Below are 17433 nucleotides of genomic sequence, written 5' to 3' on the forward strand. Positions count from 1 at the left end.
CCACCATCCCACTTGTTGGGGTGTTATAAAATTCTAGCCATAGTGACTGTTGGAGTTAAACCCATCATCATGTATGGACTAGTCCTTGGGGAGTCACATTAAAATGCTAAACAGCCCATTCAATGCTAAATGGTTCCTATCTTCAGGAATTGGGTTGACAAAGGCTTTCACAGACAAGGAAACTCTGCATTCAAAACCAAGTTAATAGATAGGACACAACATCACTTTATCAAAATAAGCCACATTCAAACCCCATGTGTAACAATGGCCACACATTCAAAGACATTGTTTCGACACACCAGGGGAGAGCATCTATGGTCACCTGATTGAAACCAAGCCTGATAAGGCTTTTTCTTTAAAAAGCGCTCTCTAAAAGACAGAGACAAAGAGCCAGCCAACCAGGAAGCTGAGAGATCCACTCCAGCCAAGAAGAAGACCCTGCCTGCAAAATCTTTAAACCACAGAGGCAGAGACTGCAAGGTGACCTTGAAAACTCCCCACCTGAGAAATTGTAAAAGGCTTCTCACCACCGACTTTAACTGAGTCTTAACCAGAGGCGTCTGCAATACTTCAGTGAACCAAGAAAAGGAACACCATACCTGCACCGCTGTTAAAAACTCTTCCTGGAAAACCAAAAAGGTTTTAAAGTGAACTCTTTTTACAACCATCAGACTTAAATACATGCTATCCTCTAATCTCTATCTCTTCTTGTGTGTGTGGATGTGTCAATGGGTGAGGTTGTGAATATTTTCAGAGATTGTTTAATAAATAATTTATATTCCATTTAATCCTACAATAAAACCTATCATTTGTCTGTTTATTTGAGCACTAAAATACTCGGGGACAATAACAATATTAAAAAAAACACCGTCTACGGTCAGTTGTGAGGTGAAAAGTAGAAGTCATCCACACCATTCACCACCGCCACCATCCCCCGCCTCCCCCCTCACCGCGTTCGTAACAGATTGGGGGCTTATGACCCAGAATTCTGAAATATCAGACTGAACGAGTGATTTGGAAACGAGAGGGAAATTCATCCTTAAAATTGTGAAAAAAAAATAAGCAGGTTTTCTCATTTTCCTTTTCTTCTCCATGGTGCTAAAACAATTGGACATGGCCACATTCAACACCAAAGCGTTTGTAGAACAGGGAGAGTTATCATGGGATGCCTTAAATCTATTAAGTATTGAAGACTTAAAAGCTACAGCAACCCAGATGGGAATAACTTTCAGACAGAAAGCAAAGAAACCTGAGATCCTTCATAATCTAGCTAGTCATTTTTAAATTGTCCCAGAAGAAGCGAGCATGGATCCTGAGTCTGAAAAGGTAACCCAAGCTGGACTTCAATTGGCAACACAAAAATTGGAATTGGAGTTTCGAAGGGAAAAAGAGGAAAGAGAGGACACGGAGAGAGAGATGCAGAGGGAAAGAGAGGAAGAAGAAAGGCAAATGCAAAGAGAAAGAGAGGCGGCAGAAAGAAAGATGCAAAAGGAGAGAGAGGTGAGACAGTTTGAGTTAGACAAGCTGAAAGAGAAGTAAAAACAAAAAGTGCTGGAAAATACTCAACAGGTCTGGCAGCATCTGTGGAGAGAGAAGCAAAGTTAATGTTTCAGGTCAGTGACCTTTCATCTGCCGAAATTTAATGAAGAAGAGGTCAAATTGTATTTTATCTTTTTTGGGAAAATTGCTAAAATGGGCAAAAGCATGTTGCACCCTCCTCTTATAAGATGAGTTAGTGCGAAGAGCTCATGAAGCCTATTCCATGTTGTCGGAGAAAAGTTCTTTCAATTACGGTCTAAAACCTCTGTTTTAAATGCCTACGGGTTAGTCTCTGAGGCATATTGGCAAAAATTTGGAAATGCTAGGAAAAGACCTGTCCAAACGTTTATCGACTTTGTAAGAGTGAAACACCTGGCTTTTGACTGCGAGATAAAATCTCTCAAGTTAGACCCCTCCCATGAAAATTTGTGAGCGGTAATTTCATTAGAAGAATTAAAAAATAATATTCCCATTAACATCAAGATCCATATTGAGGAAAAAAGGAGAGAAGCTGCTGCAATGGCAGACCACTATGAGCTTGCACATACATCCTTTTGTCAAGGAAAATCCTTCCATAATAATATCCAGAGTTCCAGGAGGGATAGAAAGTGGGATAGTGACAAAAATGGGATGCTAGTAAAAGGGAAAATCAGAGTGAGAACATAGAGAGTGCTCCATAAGTCAGGAAAGAAAGTACAGAGGGTCGGAATGTTTTCCACAGATCTGTGTGTTCTCATTGTAGTAAAGCAGGACATGTGAAAGCCGATTGCTGAAAGTTGAGGGGAAGCCAATAGGTTTTGTCAGGGTTCACAAGGCCAGTCCAGGAAAGAGTGACTTAACAGGTAGTATGGCAGACAAACCTGTGGCCCTAACCACGGTGATGGACCCCTCAAAGAATACTGCCATTGGTGTGGCAGAAACAGGAAAACCTCCTGAGGGTTACCAGGATTTTGTTTTAAATGGAAAGGCGTCCCCGTACCCCTCTGATGAGGTGAGCAAGCCAGTTGTCCTGTTCAGGGATACCGGAGCCACTCAATCCTTAATGTTGGATGAAGGCATGACCTTTTGACCATAGAACTCGCAAAAGGCAAATGTTCTGGTAAAAGGCATTGATGGTGGCTACATGTCTATAACCCTATATCAGGTCCACTTGCAGTGTGACCTAGTCCCTGGACCAGTTACAGTAAGGATTGTTCCTAGTCCTCCTGTGGCCGGAGTAGGTTTGCTACTAGGCAATGATTTGGCTAGGAGTAGCAGCCCTGGTAGTCTTAGACCAGCCAAATGAGGCCAAGGAGAAGGAACAGATACAGGAAGAATCCCTGGAATCTTCCCTGACTGTGTAGTAACCAGGTCCATGGCTAAACAAGTTCCGCCAGAGAGAGCTGAGCCAGGAATTCAGCCAGAGGCCCCAGAGATCTGGCTGGCTGAAACTTTTTTCGGAGATTTAGGAGAGAAGGAGGTGTATAGTAGGTCCTCCCTGATTGAAGCCCAGCAGGCAGATACTGATTTAGAAAGAATAGCATCGACCGCCTATTCTGAGGCAGAGGCAGAGAAAGTTCCTGAATGCTATTACTTTAAAAGTCACAGAGTTATACAGCACAGAAACAGGCCCTTCGGCCCATCGTGTCTGTGCTGGCCATCAAGCACCTATCTATTCTAATCCCATTTTCCAGCACTTGGCCCGTAGCCTTGTATGCTATGGCGTTTCAAGTGCTCATCTAAATACTTCTTAAATGTTGTGAGGGTTCCTGCCCCTACCACCACTTCAGGCAGTGGGTTCCAGATTCCAACCACCCTCTGGGTGAAATTTCTTTTCCTCGAATCCCCTCTAAACCTCCTGCCCCGTACCTTAAATCTATGCCCCCTGGTTATTGACCCCTCCGCTAAGGGAAAAAGTCTCTTCCTATCTAACTTAACAATGCCCCTCATAATTTTGTATACCTCAATCATGTCCCCCCTCATCCTTCTCTGTTCTAAGGAAAACAACCCTAGCCTTCTCTCGTCATAGCTGAAATGCTCCAGCCCAGGCAACATCCTGGTGAATCTCCTCTGCACCCTCTCCAGTGCAATCACATCCTTCCTATAGTGTGGTGACCAGAACTGTACACAGTACTCCAGCTGTGGCCTAATTAGTGTTTTATACAGCTCCATCCGAACCTCCCTGCTCTTATATTCTATGCCTCGACTAATAAAGGTAAGTATCCCATATGCCTTCCTAACCACCTTATCTACCTGTGCTGCTGCCTTCAGTGACCTATGGACAAGTACACCAAGGTCCCTCTGACCTTCTGTACTTCCTAGGTTCATACCATCCATTGTATATTCCCTTGCCTTGTTAGTCCTCCCAAAATGCATCACCTCACATTTCTCAGGATTAAATTCCATTTGCCACTGCTCTGCCCATCTTACCAGCCCATTTATATGGACCTGTAATCTAAGGCTTTCCTCCTCACTATTTACGACACCACCAATTTTCGTGTCATCTGTGAACTTACTTATCATACTTCCTATATTAACATCCAAATCATTAATGTACACTAAAGTCGGGTAGTAATGAAGAAATGGAGACCTCCGCAGTGACTTGCAGAGGAGGAGTGAACAGTTGTCCACCAAATTTTAGGCCCCCCCCCCCCCAAATATCATAGGGACATGTTGAGGATTGCTAATAAAATCCCAATGGCTGGGCACGTAGGTATCCGAAAGACCCCGGCCCAGATAAATCAGCACTTTTATTGGCCTCATCTCCACAACAATGTGGTTAAATTTTGTAGCACCTGCCATACCTGCCAGGTTGTTGTTAAACTACAACCTGCAATCAAACCTGCTCCATTGATACCCATCCCTGTTTTCCGAGAACCCTTCAGCAGAGTTCTGGTCGATTGCATGGGACCTTTACCCAAAACTGGGACAGGTTACAATACCTCCTAACCATCGTGAATATGGACACCCAACTCCCAGAAGCCATAACCTTGAGATAAATTACAGCCAAAGTTGTGGTCAAGGGACTGACCCAGTTTTTCTCTCAATAAGGACGGCCTAAAGAGATCCAATCAGATCAAGGAACTAATTTTATGTCCAGGGTATTCCAAGAAGTCATACATAGCTTCGGCATCGAACAGCTAAAATCTTCGGCATATCACCCACAATCCCAACGGGCTCTGGAATGAGACCACCAAACCCTGAAAACCATGATCGGAGCCTATTGCTGAGAGTACCCCCACAACTGGGATAAAGGGTTAGCTTTTCTGTTGTTCGCCTCCAGAGATTCACCAAATGAATCAACAGGCTTCAGTCCATTTGAATTGATCTCTGGATACGAGGTAAGAGGCCCCTTAAATTGATCAAGGAAAAATTCCTAGATCAAAGGGAGAAAACCTCATTATTAAATTACATTTCAGCGTTTCGTGAGCGACTTTTTAAAGACTGTGCTGCAGAGTGAAAGACCATCCTAAAGCCTCTCAGAAAAACATGAAAAGGCAGGCAGCCAAAAAGACTGAAGCACGAGCATTTAAACCAGTGGACCAGGTCCTGGTACTATTGCCATTATAGGTTGAATCCCTAAAAGTGAGATTTAGCTGCCCGTACAGTGTGGGGGGAAAAGGTCAGTGAAGTAAACTACCTGATTAACAACCAGACCGGAGAAAAAAGCAAAGGCTGTGCCACCGAAATACGTTGAAAAGAACCACAATTGGGAACCAGACAAACCTGGCAGTGAGAATAATAATGAAGATGACCTAGGGGAAGAAGGGAACCCAGAAAATTCTCACCCCTGACAACTGATCCCCTTCCTACGGCACCTTCCCATGCAATCGCAGGAGATGTAACACCCACCCTTTTAACTTCCCTCTCCTCACCATCCAGGGCCTCAAACACTTCTTGCAGATGAAGCAGTGATTTATTTGTACTTCTTTCAATGTAGTATACTGTATTTGCTGCTCACAATGCAGTGTCCTCTACATTGGGGAGACCAAATGCAGATTGGGTGACCGCTTTGCGGAACACCTCTGCTCAGTCCGCAAACATGACCCCGAACCTTCAGTTGCTTGCCATTTTAATTCACCACACTGCTCTCACCCACATTTCAACCCTCGGCCTGCTGCCGTGTTCCAGTGAAACTCAATGCAAGCTCGAGGTACAGCACCTTATCTTCCTGTTAGGCACTCTACAGCCCTTTGGACTCAACATTGAGTTCTACAAGTTCAGATCATGTCCGCCATTTTGATTTTTTAACCACGTACTAGTCTTAAACTGATTTCTCATGTTTTTGCTTTCAGACAGAGCTGTTCATTATTCTGCCATTTACACACACTCTCTGAACTAATGCTTTGTCTTTTATTATGGCTATTTCTACTCCCTTTCTCTTTTATTCCATGACACCATTGTCATTTAAACTCTCCTGCCCTCAGCCCTATCACAGACCTTCCCTTCTGTTGTTCTTCCCCTCCACCCACCACTCCGCCCGCCTTTCACTTGCTCAAAACCTATTACATTTCTAACCTTTGCCAGTTCTGATGAAGGGTCACTGACCTAAAACGATGCTGCCAGACCTGCTGAGTATTTCCAGTACTTTCTGTTTTTATTAAAGGACCTAGCAACACTGCTAAGGAAATTTGAGGAAGTTTGTAGAGACAAACCGGGTTGTTTCTCTTTAAACATTCACAATGTAGATGTAGGAGCGACACCACCAAAAAAAAGAAAACCAATATTGACTGATCCCTGATACATTTGCTCAAGTCTGCAAAGAAATCAACAATCTAATTGAACCCAATCAGAACAGCTGGAGCCCACCTATGGTAACTAGTCCCCAAATCTTAACAGCTCAAAAAGACTCTGTCTTGACTACCGCAAAGTTAATGCAGTAACACGAATGGACTCATACCCCAAATTGAAGACTGTATTGACCAAGTAGGTAACTCCGCCTACATCAGTGAAATTGATTTATTAAAAAGATACTGGCAAATCCCCATGACCACACAAGCCAAAGAAATCTTTGCTTTTGTAACACCCGATGGATTATTCCAGTGTCAAGCCAAGCCATTCGGGTTAAAGAATGCACCAGCAACAATTCAGAGAATGACGAATCAGGTGGTGGCTCGTTTAAACCACTATGTTATCTACCTGGATGGCCTGTTGGTCTATAGCAATACCTAAGAAGACTGCTTAAATTATTTAAGAGCACCATTTAAGGGCCTGCAAAGTGCTAACCTCATGGCCAATATAGCTAAAAGTGAGTTTGCTACGATCAAAGTAACCTATTTAGGAGGCCAAGGTCGGGTGTTGCGAAGGGCAGTAAAAGTACAAGCCCTGATAGATTTCCCCACTCCCAAGATCAAGAGAGAAATAATGTCATTCCTGGGGATGTGTGGTTTCCACAGAAAATTTGTTTCCAACTTCAGCACCCGAGTAGGAGAAGGAGCGATCTTACTCCAGGAAGGTAACTCAGGCCCTGAGATGTCAATTGGCTATTTTTCAAAAAAACTAAATTAAATAAACACCAACGTAAATATTCCATCATTGAAAAGGAAACATTGGAACTTCTATTGGCCCTTCAGAAATTCGAAGTTTATGTTAATAATGGACACAGAGACATCCTGAGATGTATTGAGCACAACCCACTATCCTTCTTTCAGAAATTCAAAGTGAACAATGCCAGGCTGTTCAGATGGAGCTTACTTGTCTAGCCATTTAACTTTAAACTCACACATATAATTGGAAAAACAATGTCATCGCAGATGTCCTGTCCAGGACTTAAAACACTATGCCATCAGGAAACTGTGAAAGACTAATGACAGTAAATCTGAGGAATACATGTAATAAATGCGTGTTGATCATGTGTTCTTTTCTTTCTTTCTAAAAAAAACAAACAAAAAAAAATGAAATACCAAGGAATTTCATTTTTCCTTTTGCAGGGAGGTGTCACCCTCACGCAAGGAACAGTTATGAACTAAAGTGAACTGGAGCAATTATGAATTGTAAAAATGAACTGATGAATGAAACTAAAAAAAAATGGGCACAGTTTTGCTGCAAATAAGATGGAGGATGAGGTCAGGTGACCTCTCCCGTACTTGCAAATATACATAGTGACTATTGGAGACCAACCCCGTCATCATGTCTGAACTAGTCCTGGGGAATGCACATTAAAATGCTAAACATCCTATTCAATGCTAAATGGCTTCTATCTTCAAGAATTGGGTTGACAAAGGCCTTCACTGATAGGGAGACTCCGGATTTAAAGCCAAGATAATAGGTGTAACATAACATCACTTTATCAAGATAAGCCACATTCAAACCCCATTGTGTAACAATGGCCACACATTCAAAGACATTGTATGAACACACAAGGGGAGAGCATCTGTGGTCACCTGACCAAAACCAAGCTTGATAAGGTTTTCTCTTAATAAAGAGCTCTCATGAAGGAGACAGAAAGCCAGTCAACGAGGAAGGTAATAGATCTATTCCAGCCAAGAAGGAGACCCTGCCTGTAACATCTTTGACTGAATCTTAACGAGAGGAGTCTGGAACACTTCAGTGAACCACAAAAAGGAACAACAGACCTGCACCACAGTTAAATATCCCTCCCAGAAAGCCAAGAAGGTTTCAAAGTGAACTCTTTTTTACGACAATCGGACTTAAATGCATGCCATCCTCTAATCTTTATCTCTTGTGTGTGTGAGTGGGTGAGGTTGTGAATATTTTTGGGTATTGTTCAATAAATAATTTATCTTTGTTTTAATCCTACAAGAAAACCTGTCATTTATCTGTTTATTAGCCCACTAAAACACTCAGGGACTAAAACAATATTTTAAAAAAACACCGTCTGTGGTCAGTTGAGAGGTGAAAAGTGGAAGTTTCCACACCATCTTCCCCTGTCCGTAATAACACACAGCACACACATCACACACAAAGCACACACACTGCTCACACTCACAGCACACATACTGCTCACACCCACAGCACACATACTGCTCACACCCACAGCACACACACATCACACACAAAGCACACACACTGCTCACACTCACAGCACACACACTGCTCACACCCACAGCACACACACATCACACACAAAGCACACACACTGCTCACACCCACAGCACACACACAGCACACACAAAGCACACACACTGCTCACACTCACAGCACACACACTGCTCACACCCACAGCGCACACACATCACACACACTGCTCACACCCACAGCGCACACACATCACACACACTGCTCACACCCACAGCACACACACACAGCACACACACATCACACACACTGCTCACACCCACAGCACACACACATCACACACACCGCTCACACAACACGCACAGACATAGCACACACCTTCACGCATTCACATCTGAACAAATTGCTCAGTAGATTTGTATTTGAATTAAGTGGCTCGGTTCCTCTTTCAAGTAAACTGCTTGGCAACTAACTAATGATAGTCACAGCATTGTATGGAGTTATGCTTGGATAGGACAGGACATCTGCGAGTGAAGAGCTTTATTTAACTCCTGAAGTACCATGCCATAATTAAAGGAAACAAAGTTAAGCCAAACCCAGACAGCAGTCCTTCACTTTTGTCACATAGGCATTGGTGAGAATGAGGTTGGGTTAGAGGGAGATGTCTTTCATAGTTAAATAGCCTGTCAGCATTCACATGGATGAGGCAGCAGCTCAGTACTAATGAAACCATACCCTTCCAGTGGAGTGGTGGGGAAGCTGCAATTTTGGTTTGAAGAGGAGTTGAGGTGTAGTTTGATTTGATTTAATTTGATTTAGCGATACAGCACTGAAACAGGCCCTTCGGCCCACCGAGTCTATGCCGACCATTAACCACCCATTTATACTAATCCTACACTAATCCCTATTCCTACCACATCCTCACCTGTTCCTATATTTCCCTTCCGAACCCGGGTCGCTGGAGCTGTGAGGCTGCGGTGCTAACCACTGCGCCACTGTGCCGCCCAGTTGTGTGTTTTCCATTTGTGTTCTCTTCATACTGCTAAAGGCCTCCCTCCTGATTTGTCTTTTTTGTTGCAAACATACTCATGTACTGATGAATGTATTCATTTTTCTGCAGCAAAATGATGGACAGTTCACAGTGATCCAGCTGGTGGGAATGATGCGGGGAATTGCAGCGGGGATGAAGTACCTGTCAGAGATGAACTACGTACATCGTGACCTGGCCGCACGCAACATCCTGGTCAACAGCAACCTGGTGTGCAAGGTGTCAGACTTCGGCCTGTCCCGCTACCTGCAGGATGACACCTCAGACCCCACCTACACCAGCTCTCTGGTGAGTCCGAGTTTCACATTGACTGCACCTACTGGGACAGCAGGGCAATTCAGGGGCGGGGTGGGGTGGCGGGGGTAGGGGGGGGGTTCCACTCGACAGGAGCACGGGTCAGAGAAGCTGCACTGCAGTGATGTGGTTCGCTACCCAATCGCCTTGACTGCCATCAATTCACACTCCCCTGAGTCTGCAGCGTGTCTGAATTTACTCTGATGCATTCAGAAATATGCAATAGAAATACAAGGAGAATATGAAGTGGGAGTGAAAGTGGCAGACAGGCAGTACAGTATCTGCATAAACTCAAAATCACGAGCTACTGACAGGATTTCCAGCTGATTGTGGAAGCAAATGCAGATGTCTTGGTTTTTCTGGAGTCTTCTTTGGCCATTAGTTCATTACTGTTAGTGGGCCCCATCTGTCCTGTCTGATCAATGTAAATGATCCCATGGCACTATTCAAGAAGTACAGGGAAGTTCTCCCTGGTGTTCTAGTCAATATTTATCCCTCAGCCAACATCACAAAACAAATATTACCTTGTCGTTTATCTCATTGCTGCTTGTGGGATCCTGCTGTGCATAAATTGTCTGTGTGTTTCCTATCTTACAACCGTGATGACACTATAAAAGTTATTAGTAAAAAGTAAAGTACTTTGGGGCACCCTGAGGTTGTGAAAGGTGGTTTATAAATGCACCTCTTTTTCTCAGCCCTTTGTAATGTACTGAAACCTTTGAGAAAGAAAATGAACAGTCTCCATGAGATGCTGAAACCATTGTACTGCCAGGCAGTGTGTCTTGTAGTGTGGGAGTGAACATGCTGCTCTCAGTAACATTGGGGGATCTTTATGGAGCCGATGGGAGGGTATTGGCCGCTGGCTGGAGAGCTGGCGAGAGACTCACTTTGCCTCCCTTGGGGAAGGCCTGCTGTATCCAAGAACCAGTCAGGCACTTGAGGGGCCACCGGCAGGCCTTTCCCAGGACCAGAACCCCAGGGACGGGAAGTCCCGCCTGCCGAGAGCTGCCGGCCTCTGATTGGCCAGCAGCTCCTCTGCTTGGCAGCGCCACCCCCAAAGAGGCGGTGGTTGCTGTCAGAACAGCACCCAGCAGAGGCCCAGAATCATGGAGTAACACAGGCCACAGGTAAGTGATGGTGAGAGGGATTTCGCGGGGTGGGGGTCACGGGGACCGGAGGTTTGGGGGTCAGCAGCAAGGGCAGAGTGGTGGCTGTCAGCAGGCTCCTCCCTTTCTGATTTGGGGTCTCTCAATCAGGCACTGTGTCTTTGAATGAGGGACCCCGTGCCCCCCCCACCCTTCCTGCTCCCCCCAGGAGCCACAGGCATCCCCACACGGTTTGCATGTCATGCTCCCTGCTTGGAAACATGCCCACACACTGCTGGGCTAATACCAGTGGTGGCAGGAAGAGGCCCTTAATTAAGCATTAATTGCCTCTTAAACACCTCAATTAGCGGAGGGGCAGGAAGGCTGTCCTCGGCCCTTCCCACCATGGACTTAATTGGGGTGAAGAAGGGAAGGTGGGGGGATCCTCACCCGCCTGATTAAATGTTCTCCTTGCATCCAAAGTCGCCATACAGGGGAGAGCATATTAGATTGAAGGTTTCTGGCTCTCTGATGTGCTTTAAATCAGCTCCTTTTCTTAAAGAGTATAAGCCTTTATATATAATTTTACGAAACTGAGGAGTAATTTATCAAAAGTGGACTGGAAACAGCCACTTGAAGGTGAATCAGTGTCAGAGCAGTGGGAGGCATTCAAAGGGAAGATTCAAGGGTTTCAGAGTAAACACGTTCCCACAAAGAAAAAGGGTGAGACGGCCAAATCTAGAGCCCCACGGATGTCAAGGAGTTAACAGGGTAGGATAAGACAGAAAAGGAAAACTTACGTCCGACACCGAGAACTCAATATTAGAGAAAGCCGAGTGAAGTATAGAAAGTGGAGGGGTGAAATCAAAAATGAAATTATGAAAGCAAAGAGGGGCATGAAAGAATATTGGCAAGCAAAATCAAGGTGAGCCCAAAGATGTTTTATCGATACATTAAGAGTAAGAGGATAACTAAGGAAAGAGTAGGGCCCATATGTGTTGAGGCGGATGATGTTGGTATTGTTCTTAATGAATACTTTGCGTCTGTTTTCACAAAAGAGGGGGACAATGCAGATATTGTAGTTAAGGAGAAGGAGTGTGATGAATTGGATGCGATAAACATAGGGAGGGAGGAAGTATTAATGGCTTAGCATCCTTGAAAGTTGATAAATCACCAGGGCCAGATGAAATGTACCCCAGGCTGTTAAATGAAGCAAGAGAGGAAATAGCGGAAGATCTGACCATCATTTTCCAGTCCTCACTGGATACAGGTGTGATGCCAGAGGATTGGAGAACTGTTAACATTGTATCTCTGTTTAAAAAGGGAGCAAGGGATAGACAGAATAATTACAGGCCAGTCAGTCTAACCTCAGTAGTGGGCAAATGATTGGAACCTATTCTGTGAGGCAGGATAAGGTGTCACTTAGAAAGGCATAGGATAATCAAGGATAGTCAGCATGGATTTGTAAAGGGAAGATCTAGTTTGACCAACTTGATCAAATTTTTTGAATAAGTAACAAGGAAGATAGATGAGGGTAGTGCAGATGATATGGTCTACATGGATTTTAGCAAGGCTTTTGACAAGGTCCCACATGGCAGAAATGGCAAGAAGCCAGAAGCTCAGGGTCCTGCTTGCGGACTGAGCGGAGGTGTTCTGCAAAGCGGTCACCCAGTCTGCGTTTGATCTCCCCAATGTAGAGGAGACCACATTGTGAGCAGCGAATACTGTATACTACATTGAAAGAAGGACAAGTAAATCGTTGCTTCACCTGAAAGATGTGCTCGGGGCCTGGGATAGTGAGGAGAGAGGAGGTAAATGGGCAGGTATTACACCTCCTGCGATTGCAGGGCTAGGTGCCATGGGAAGGGGTCGAGGTGGTGGGGGTAATGGAAGAGTGGATCAGGGTGTCACGGAGGGAACAATCCCTTCAGAATGCTGATAGGAGAAGGGAGGGGAAGATGTGTTTGGTAGTGGCATCACGCTGGAGGTAGCAGAAATGGCAGAGGATGATCCTTTGGATGTGGAGGCTGAAGGAGTGGAAAGTGAGGACAAGGGGAACCCTGTCGCGGTTTTGGGAGGGAGGGGAAGGGGTGAGGTAGAGGTGCGGGGATTTGGGCTGGACATGGTTGAGGGCCCTGTCAACCACAGTGGGGGGGAATCTTCGTTTGAGGAAAAAGGAGGTCATATCAGAAGCGCTGTCATGGAAGGTAGCATCATCAGAGCTGATGTGTCGGGAAACGGAGAAACTGGGAGAATGGAATGGAGTCCTTACAGGAGGCAGGTATGAAGAAGTGTAGTCGAGGTTGCTGTGGGAGTCAGTGGGCTTATAATAGATATTAGTAGACAGCCTATCACCAGAGATGGAGATAGAGAAGTCGAGGAAGGGAAGGGAAGTGTCGGAGATGGAACATGTAAAGGTGAGAGAAGGGTGGAAATTAGAAGCAAAGTTGATAAAGTTTTCCAGTTCGGGGCGGGAGCAGGAAATGGCACCGATACAGTCATCAATGTACCGGAAAAAGAGTTGGGGGAGGGGGCCTGAGTAAGACTGGAACAAGGAATGTTCGACATATCCCACAAAAAGACAGGCATAACTAAGACCCATGTGGGTACCCATTGCAACACCTTTTACTTGAAGTTGAAGGAGAAGTTGTTCAATGTGAGAACAAGTTCAGCCAGGCGGAGGAGGGTGGCAGTGGATGGGGACTGTTGGGCCTCTGTTCAAGGAAGAAGCGGAGAATCCTCAAACCGTCCTGGTGGGGGATGGAGGTGTAGAGAGATTGGACGTCCATAGTGAAGAGGAGGAGGTTGGGGCCAGGAAACTGGAAATTGTCAAAATGACCTAGGGCGTCAGAAGAGTCACGTGGATACAAATTCGATTCAGTGGCAGGAAACAAAGTGTAATTGTTGATGGGTGTTTTTGCGCCTGAAGGGCTATTTCCAGTGACGTCCCGCAGGGCTCAGTACTAGCCCCCTGCTTTTTGTGGTATATATTAACGATTTGGACGTAATTGTAGGGGGCATGATCAAGAGGTTTTCAGATGACACAAAGATTGGCTGTGTGATAGATAGTGAGGAGGATAGCTGTAGGCTACAGGAAGATATTGATGGTCTGGTCAGATGGGCAGAAAAGTGACAATTGGAATTCAAGCCAGAGAAGTGTGAGGTGATGCATTTGGGGAGGTCAAACGAGGCAAAGGAATACACGATAAATGGGAAAATACTGAGAAGTGTAGAGGAAGTGAGAGACCTTGGAGTGAATGTCCAGAGATCCCTGAAAGTAGCAGGATAGTTCGATAAGGTGGTTAAGAAGGCATATGGAATCCTTTCCTTTATGAGACAAGGTATAGAATAGAACAGCAGGAAGGTTATGCTGGAACTGTATAACTTATTGATTAGGTGACAGCTTGAGTACTGTGTGCAGTTCTGGTCTCCTCATTACAGAGAAGATGTAATTGCACTAGAGAGGGTACAGAGGAGATTTACAAGGATGTTGCCAGGACTGGCAAAAGACAGCTATGAGGAAAGATTGGATAGGCTGGGGTTGTTCTCCTTGAAACAGAGAAGGCTGAGGGGAGATCTGATTAAAATGTACAAAATTGTGAGGGACCTGAATAGAGTGGAGGTGAAGGGTCTATTCACCTTAGCAGAGAGGTCAGTGACTAGGGGGCATAGATTTAAAGTGATTGGTAGAAAAATTAGAGGGGAAATGAGGAAAAGCTTTTTCACCCAGAGGGTGATGGGAGTCTGGAACTCACTGTCTCAAAGGGTAGTTGAGGCAGAAACCCTCAACTCATTCAAAAGGAGTCTGGATATGCACCTGAAGTGCCGTAATCTGCAGGGCTACGGACCAAGTACTGGAAGGTGGGATTAGAATGGGTGGATCATTTTTCGGATGGCACAGACACGATGGGCCAAGTGGCCTCTTTCTGTGCCATAAACTTTCTATGATTCTATAATGGGGTTGAGTTTCTGCTTTGGGTGGAATCAGCTGTTCAAGTGCAAATTGCCTCCAAAATTTTCATCTGTTTTAACTTTATCTTTGCTCAAACATCTACTTAAATCCATTTGCATATCACCAAATGTAAACAGTTTCTCAGATGTCTGCAAGTCTCTATTTCCTTTGACTTGTACATCAGCTCCCTTCATCCCACCATTGCGGCCATATCTTCAGCTGTCTACGCCCCAGGCTATGTTGTTGTATTAATGGCAGTGTATGAAAAGGTTGGAGACTATAGGAGAGTTACACTAGCTGGTGGCTATAGATTACACCCCAGATCAACAAGGGGCACAGCTTCAGCAGTGGATATTAAACTGACCATAGCCTTGACTTCTTATGGAACAGGCTGCTTTTAGGCAGTCTCAGGTGATATCTACTGTGCATCACTGTCATAGAGTCTCCATTGCTCTGTTCAGAACAATATCTCAATTTTTCAAGAAAAGAGGCAAGTGGGCTCTTTTGTCCAAAAAAAGAAGACTGAGAGGTGAGGTCTGAAGAAGGGTCACTGATCTGAAACGTTAACTCTGTTTCTCTCTCCACAGATGCTGCCAGACCTGCTGAGTATTTCCAGCATTTCTTGTTTTTATTTATTTAAGACTGACAGGCGACCTGATCAAGGTTTTAAATTATGAAAGTGTTCAATAGAATAGACCTAGACAAGATGTTTTCACTTGTGGGGGATTCCAAAACTAACAGCCATAAATATAAGATAATCACCAATAAATCCAATAAAGAATTCAGGAGAAACCTCATTACAGTCCGTGCCCGCATGCACCAAGACCTGGATAACATTCAGGCTTGGGCTGATATGGGGCAAGTAGCGTTCACACCACACAAGTGCCAGGCAATGGCCATCTCCAACAAGAGAGAATCTAACCATTTCCTCTTGACATTCAACAGAATTGCCATTAGCGAATCCTGGGGGTCACAATCAACCAGAAACAGAACTGGACTAGCCACATAAATATTGTGGCTACACAGAGGATAGGAATTTTGTGGCAAGTGACTCCCCTCCTGTCTCCCCAAAGCCTGTCCACCATCTACAAGGCACAAGTCAGGAGTGTGATGGAATGCTCTCCACTTGCCTGGATGGGTGCAGCTCCAACAACACTCAAGAAGCTCGATAGTATTCAGCACAAAGCAGCCTGCTTGATCAACACCCCATCCACCGCCTTAAACATTCACTCCCTGCACCACCGGCGCACGGTATTAGCGGTGTGCACCATCTCAAAGATGCACTGCAGCAACTCGCCAAGGCTTTTTTGACAACACCTTCCAAACCGATGTCCTCTACCACCTAGAAGGACAAGGACAGCAGACGTTTGGGAACACCATCACCTGCAAGTCCCTTGCAAGTCCCACACCATCCTGACTTGGAACTATATCACTGTTCTTTCACTGACGTTGGGCCAAAATCCTGGAACTGTCTACCTAACAGCACTGTGAGAGCACCTTCGCCACACGGACTGTAGCGGTTCAAGAAGGCGGCACACCGCCACCTTCCCAAATGCAATTAGGGATGGGCAATAAATGCTGGCCTTGCCAGTGTCACTCACATCCAATAACAAATAAAAAAGACTCTGGAAGTAGTTAGAATGTGGAGCTCTCTACCACTTAGACCAATTGAAACAAGTAGCATCGATGCATTTCAGTAAAAGCTGGGAAAGTACATGAGGGGTAAGAAATAGAAGGATATGTTGATAGGATGAGATGAAGTAAATAATGTGGGAGGAGAGGCTCATATTTTTTAAAGGAAGGAGTATCATTCTATTAATGTGCAGTTAGCCAACCACATAATTTTGCCTGAGAACACCTCTCACCCTGGAAACTATCGTGTCTTATTTGTACTTTGGTACACTACAATGCCTGCATTGTCGAGCTGGACTAATTGCTGGAGACTAGAGATAACCCCCTGCAACCCTCACTGGTGATACCCCTCCATCATCCAAGCTCAGACACAGAAAAGAGGTGTCATGAGGTTCTTTGAACCGCTCAAAATAGACGAGCCATTTGGCACATTTAGAGGCTACATATAAATAAGACCATTATCCCAAAAATTGCCCAATAAATATTCACCTGTCTTTCAGATGAGACATTAAAATGATGTCTCAACTGCCCTTTCAGGTACTGTCGATGGGTTACTTATCAAAACCTGACACGACGATATACAGGCTTGTGATTCTTTCTATTTCACAACTTAAATTCAGCAGTATCCCTCCAGAAGTTGGCTCCATGAAGCATGAACCAGCCTTGTGCCACTCTGTGACATGCAATGTTAATACACAGGATGTCTTTGGAGCAATTGACAATTCAACCCCTCAAGCCTGTTCCACCAATCAGTTACATATTGCCTGATCTGTACCTCAACTTCATTTACCTGCCTCTGCTCGATATCTTTCAATACCCTTACCCAACAAAAATATATCAATCTCAGCTCTGAAAATTTCAATTGACCCCCAGCATCCATTTTCTTTCTCCAAATTACATTTCAGACATTTTCTGCATCCAGAGGT

General features: G+C 44.8%; 1 protein-coding gene across 1 annotated transcript in view; it reads left to right on the plus strand.

The window, feature by feature from the left end:
* The window catches only part of LOC137375109 (ephrin type-B receptor 1), an 826129-nt gene that overhangs the window by 763111 nt on the left and 45585 nt on the right, over window positions 1-17433 (plus strand). The window contains exon 12 of the mRNA XM_068041741.1: window positions 9617-9832. Coding sequence (XP_067897842.1) covers window positions 9617-9832 — 216 coding nt within the window. The remainder of the gene's footprint in view (window positions 1-9616; window positions 9833-17433) is intronic.

This window comes from Heterodontus francisci, chromosome 11 (assembly GCF_036365525.1).
Source record: "Heterodontus francisci isolate sHetFra1 chromosome 11, sHetFra1.hap1, whole genome shotgun sequence".
Taxonomy (NCBI): Eukaryota; Metazoa; Chordata; class Chondrichthyes; order Heterodontiformes; family Heterodontidae; genus Heterodontus; species Heterodontus francisci.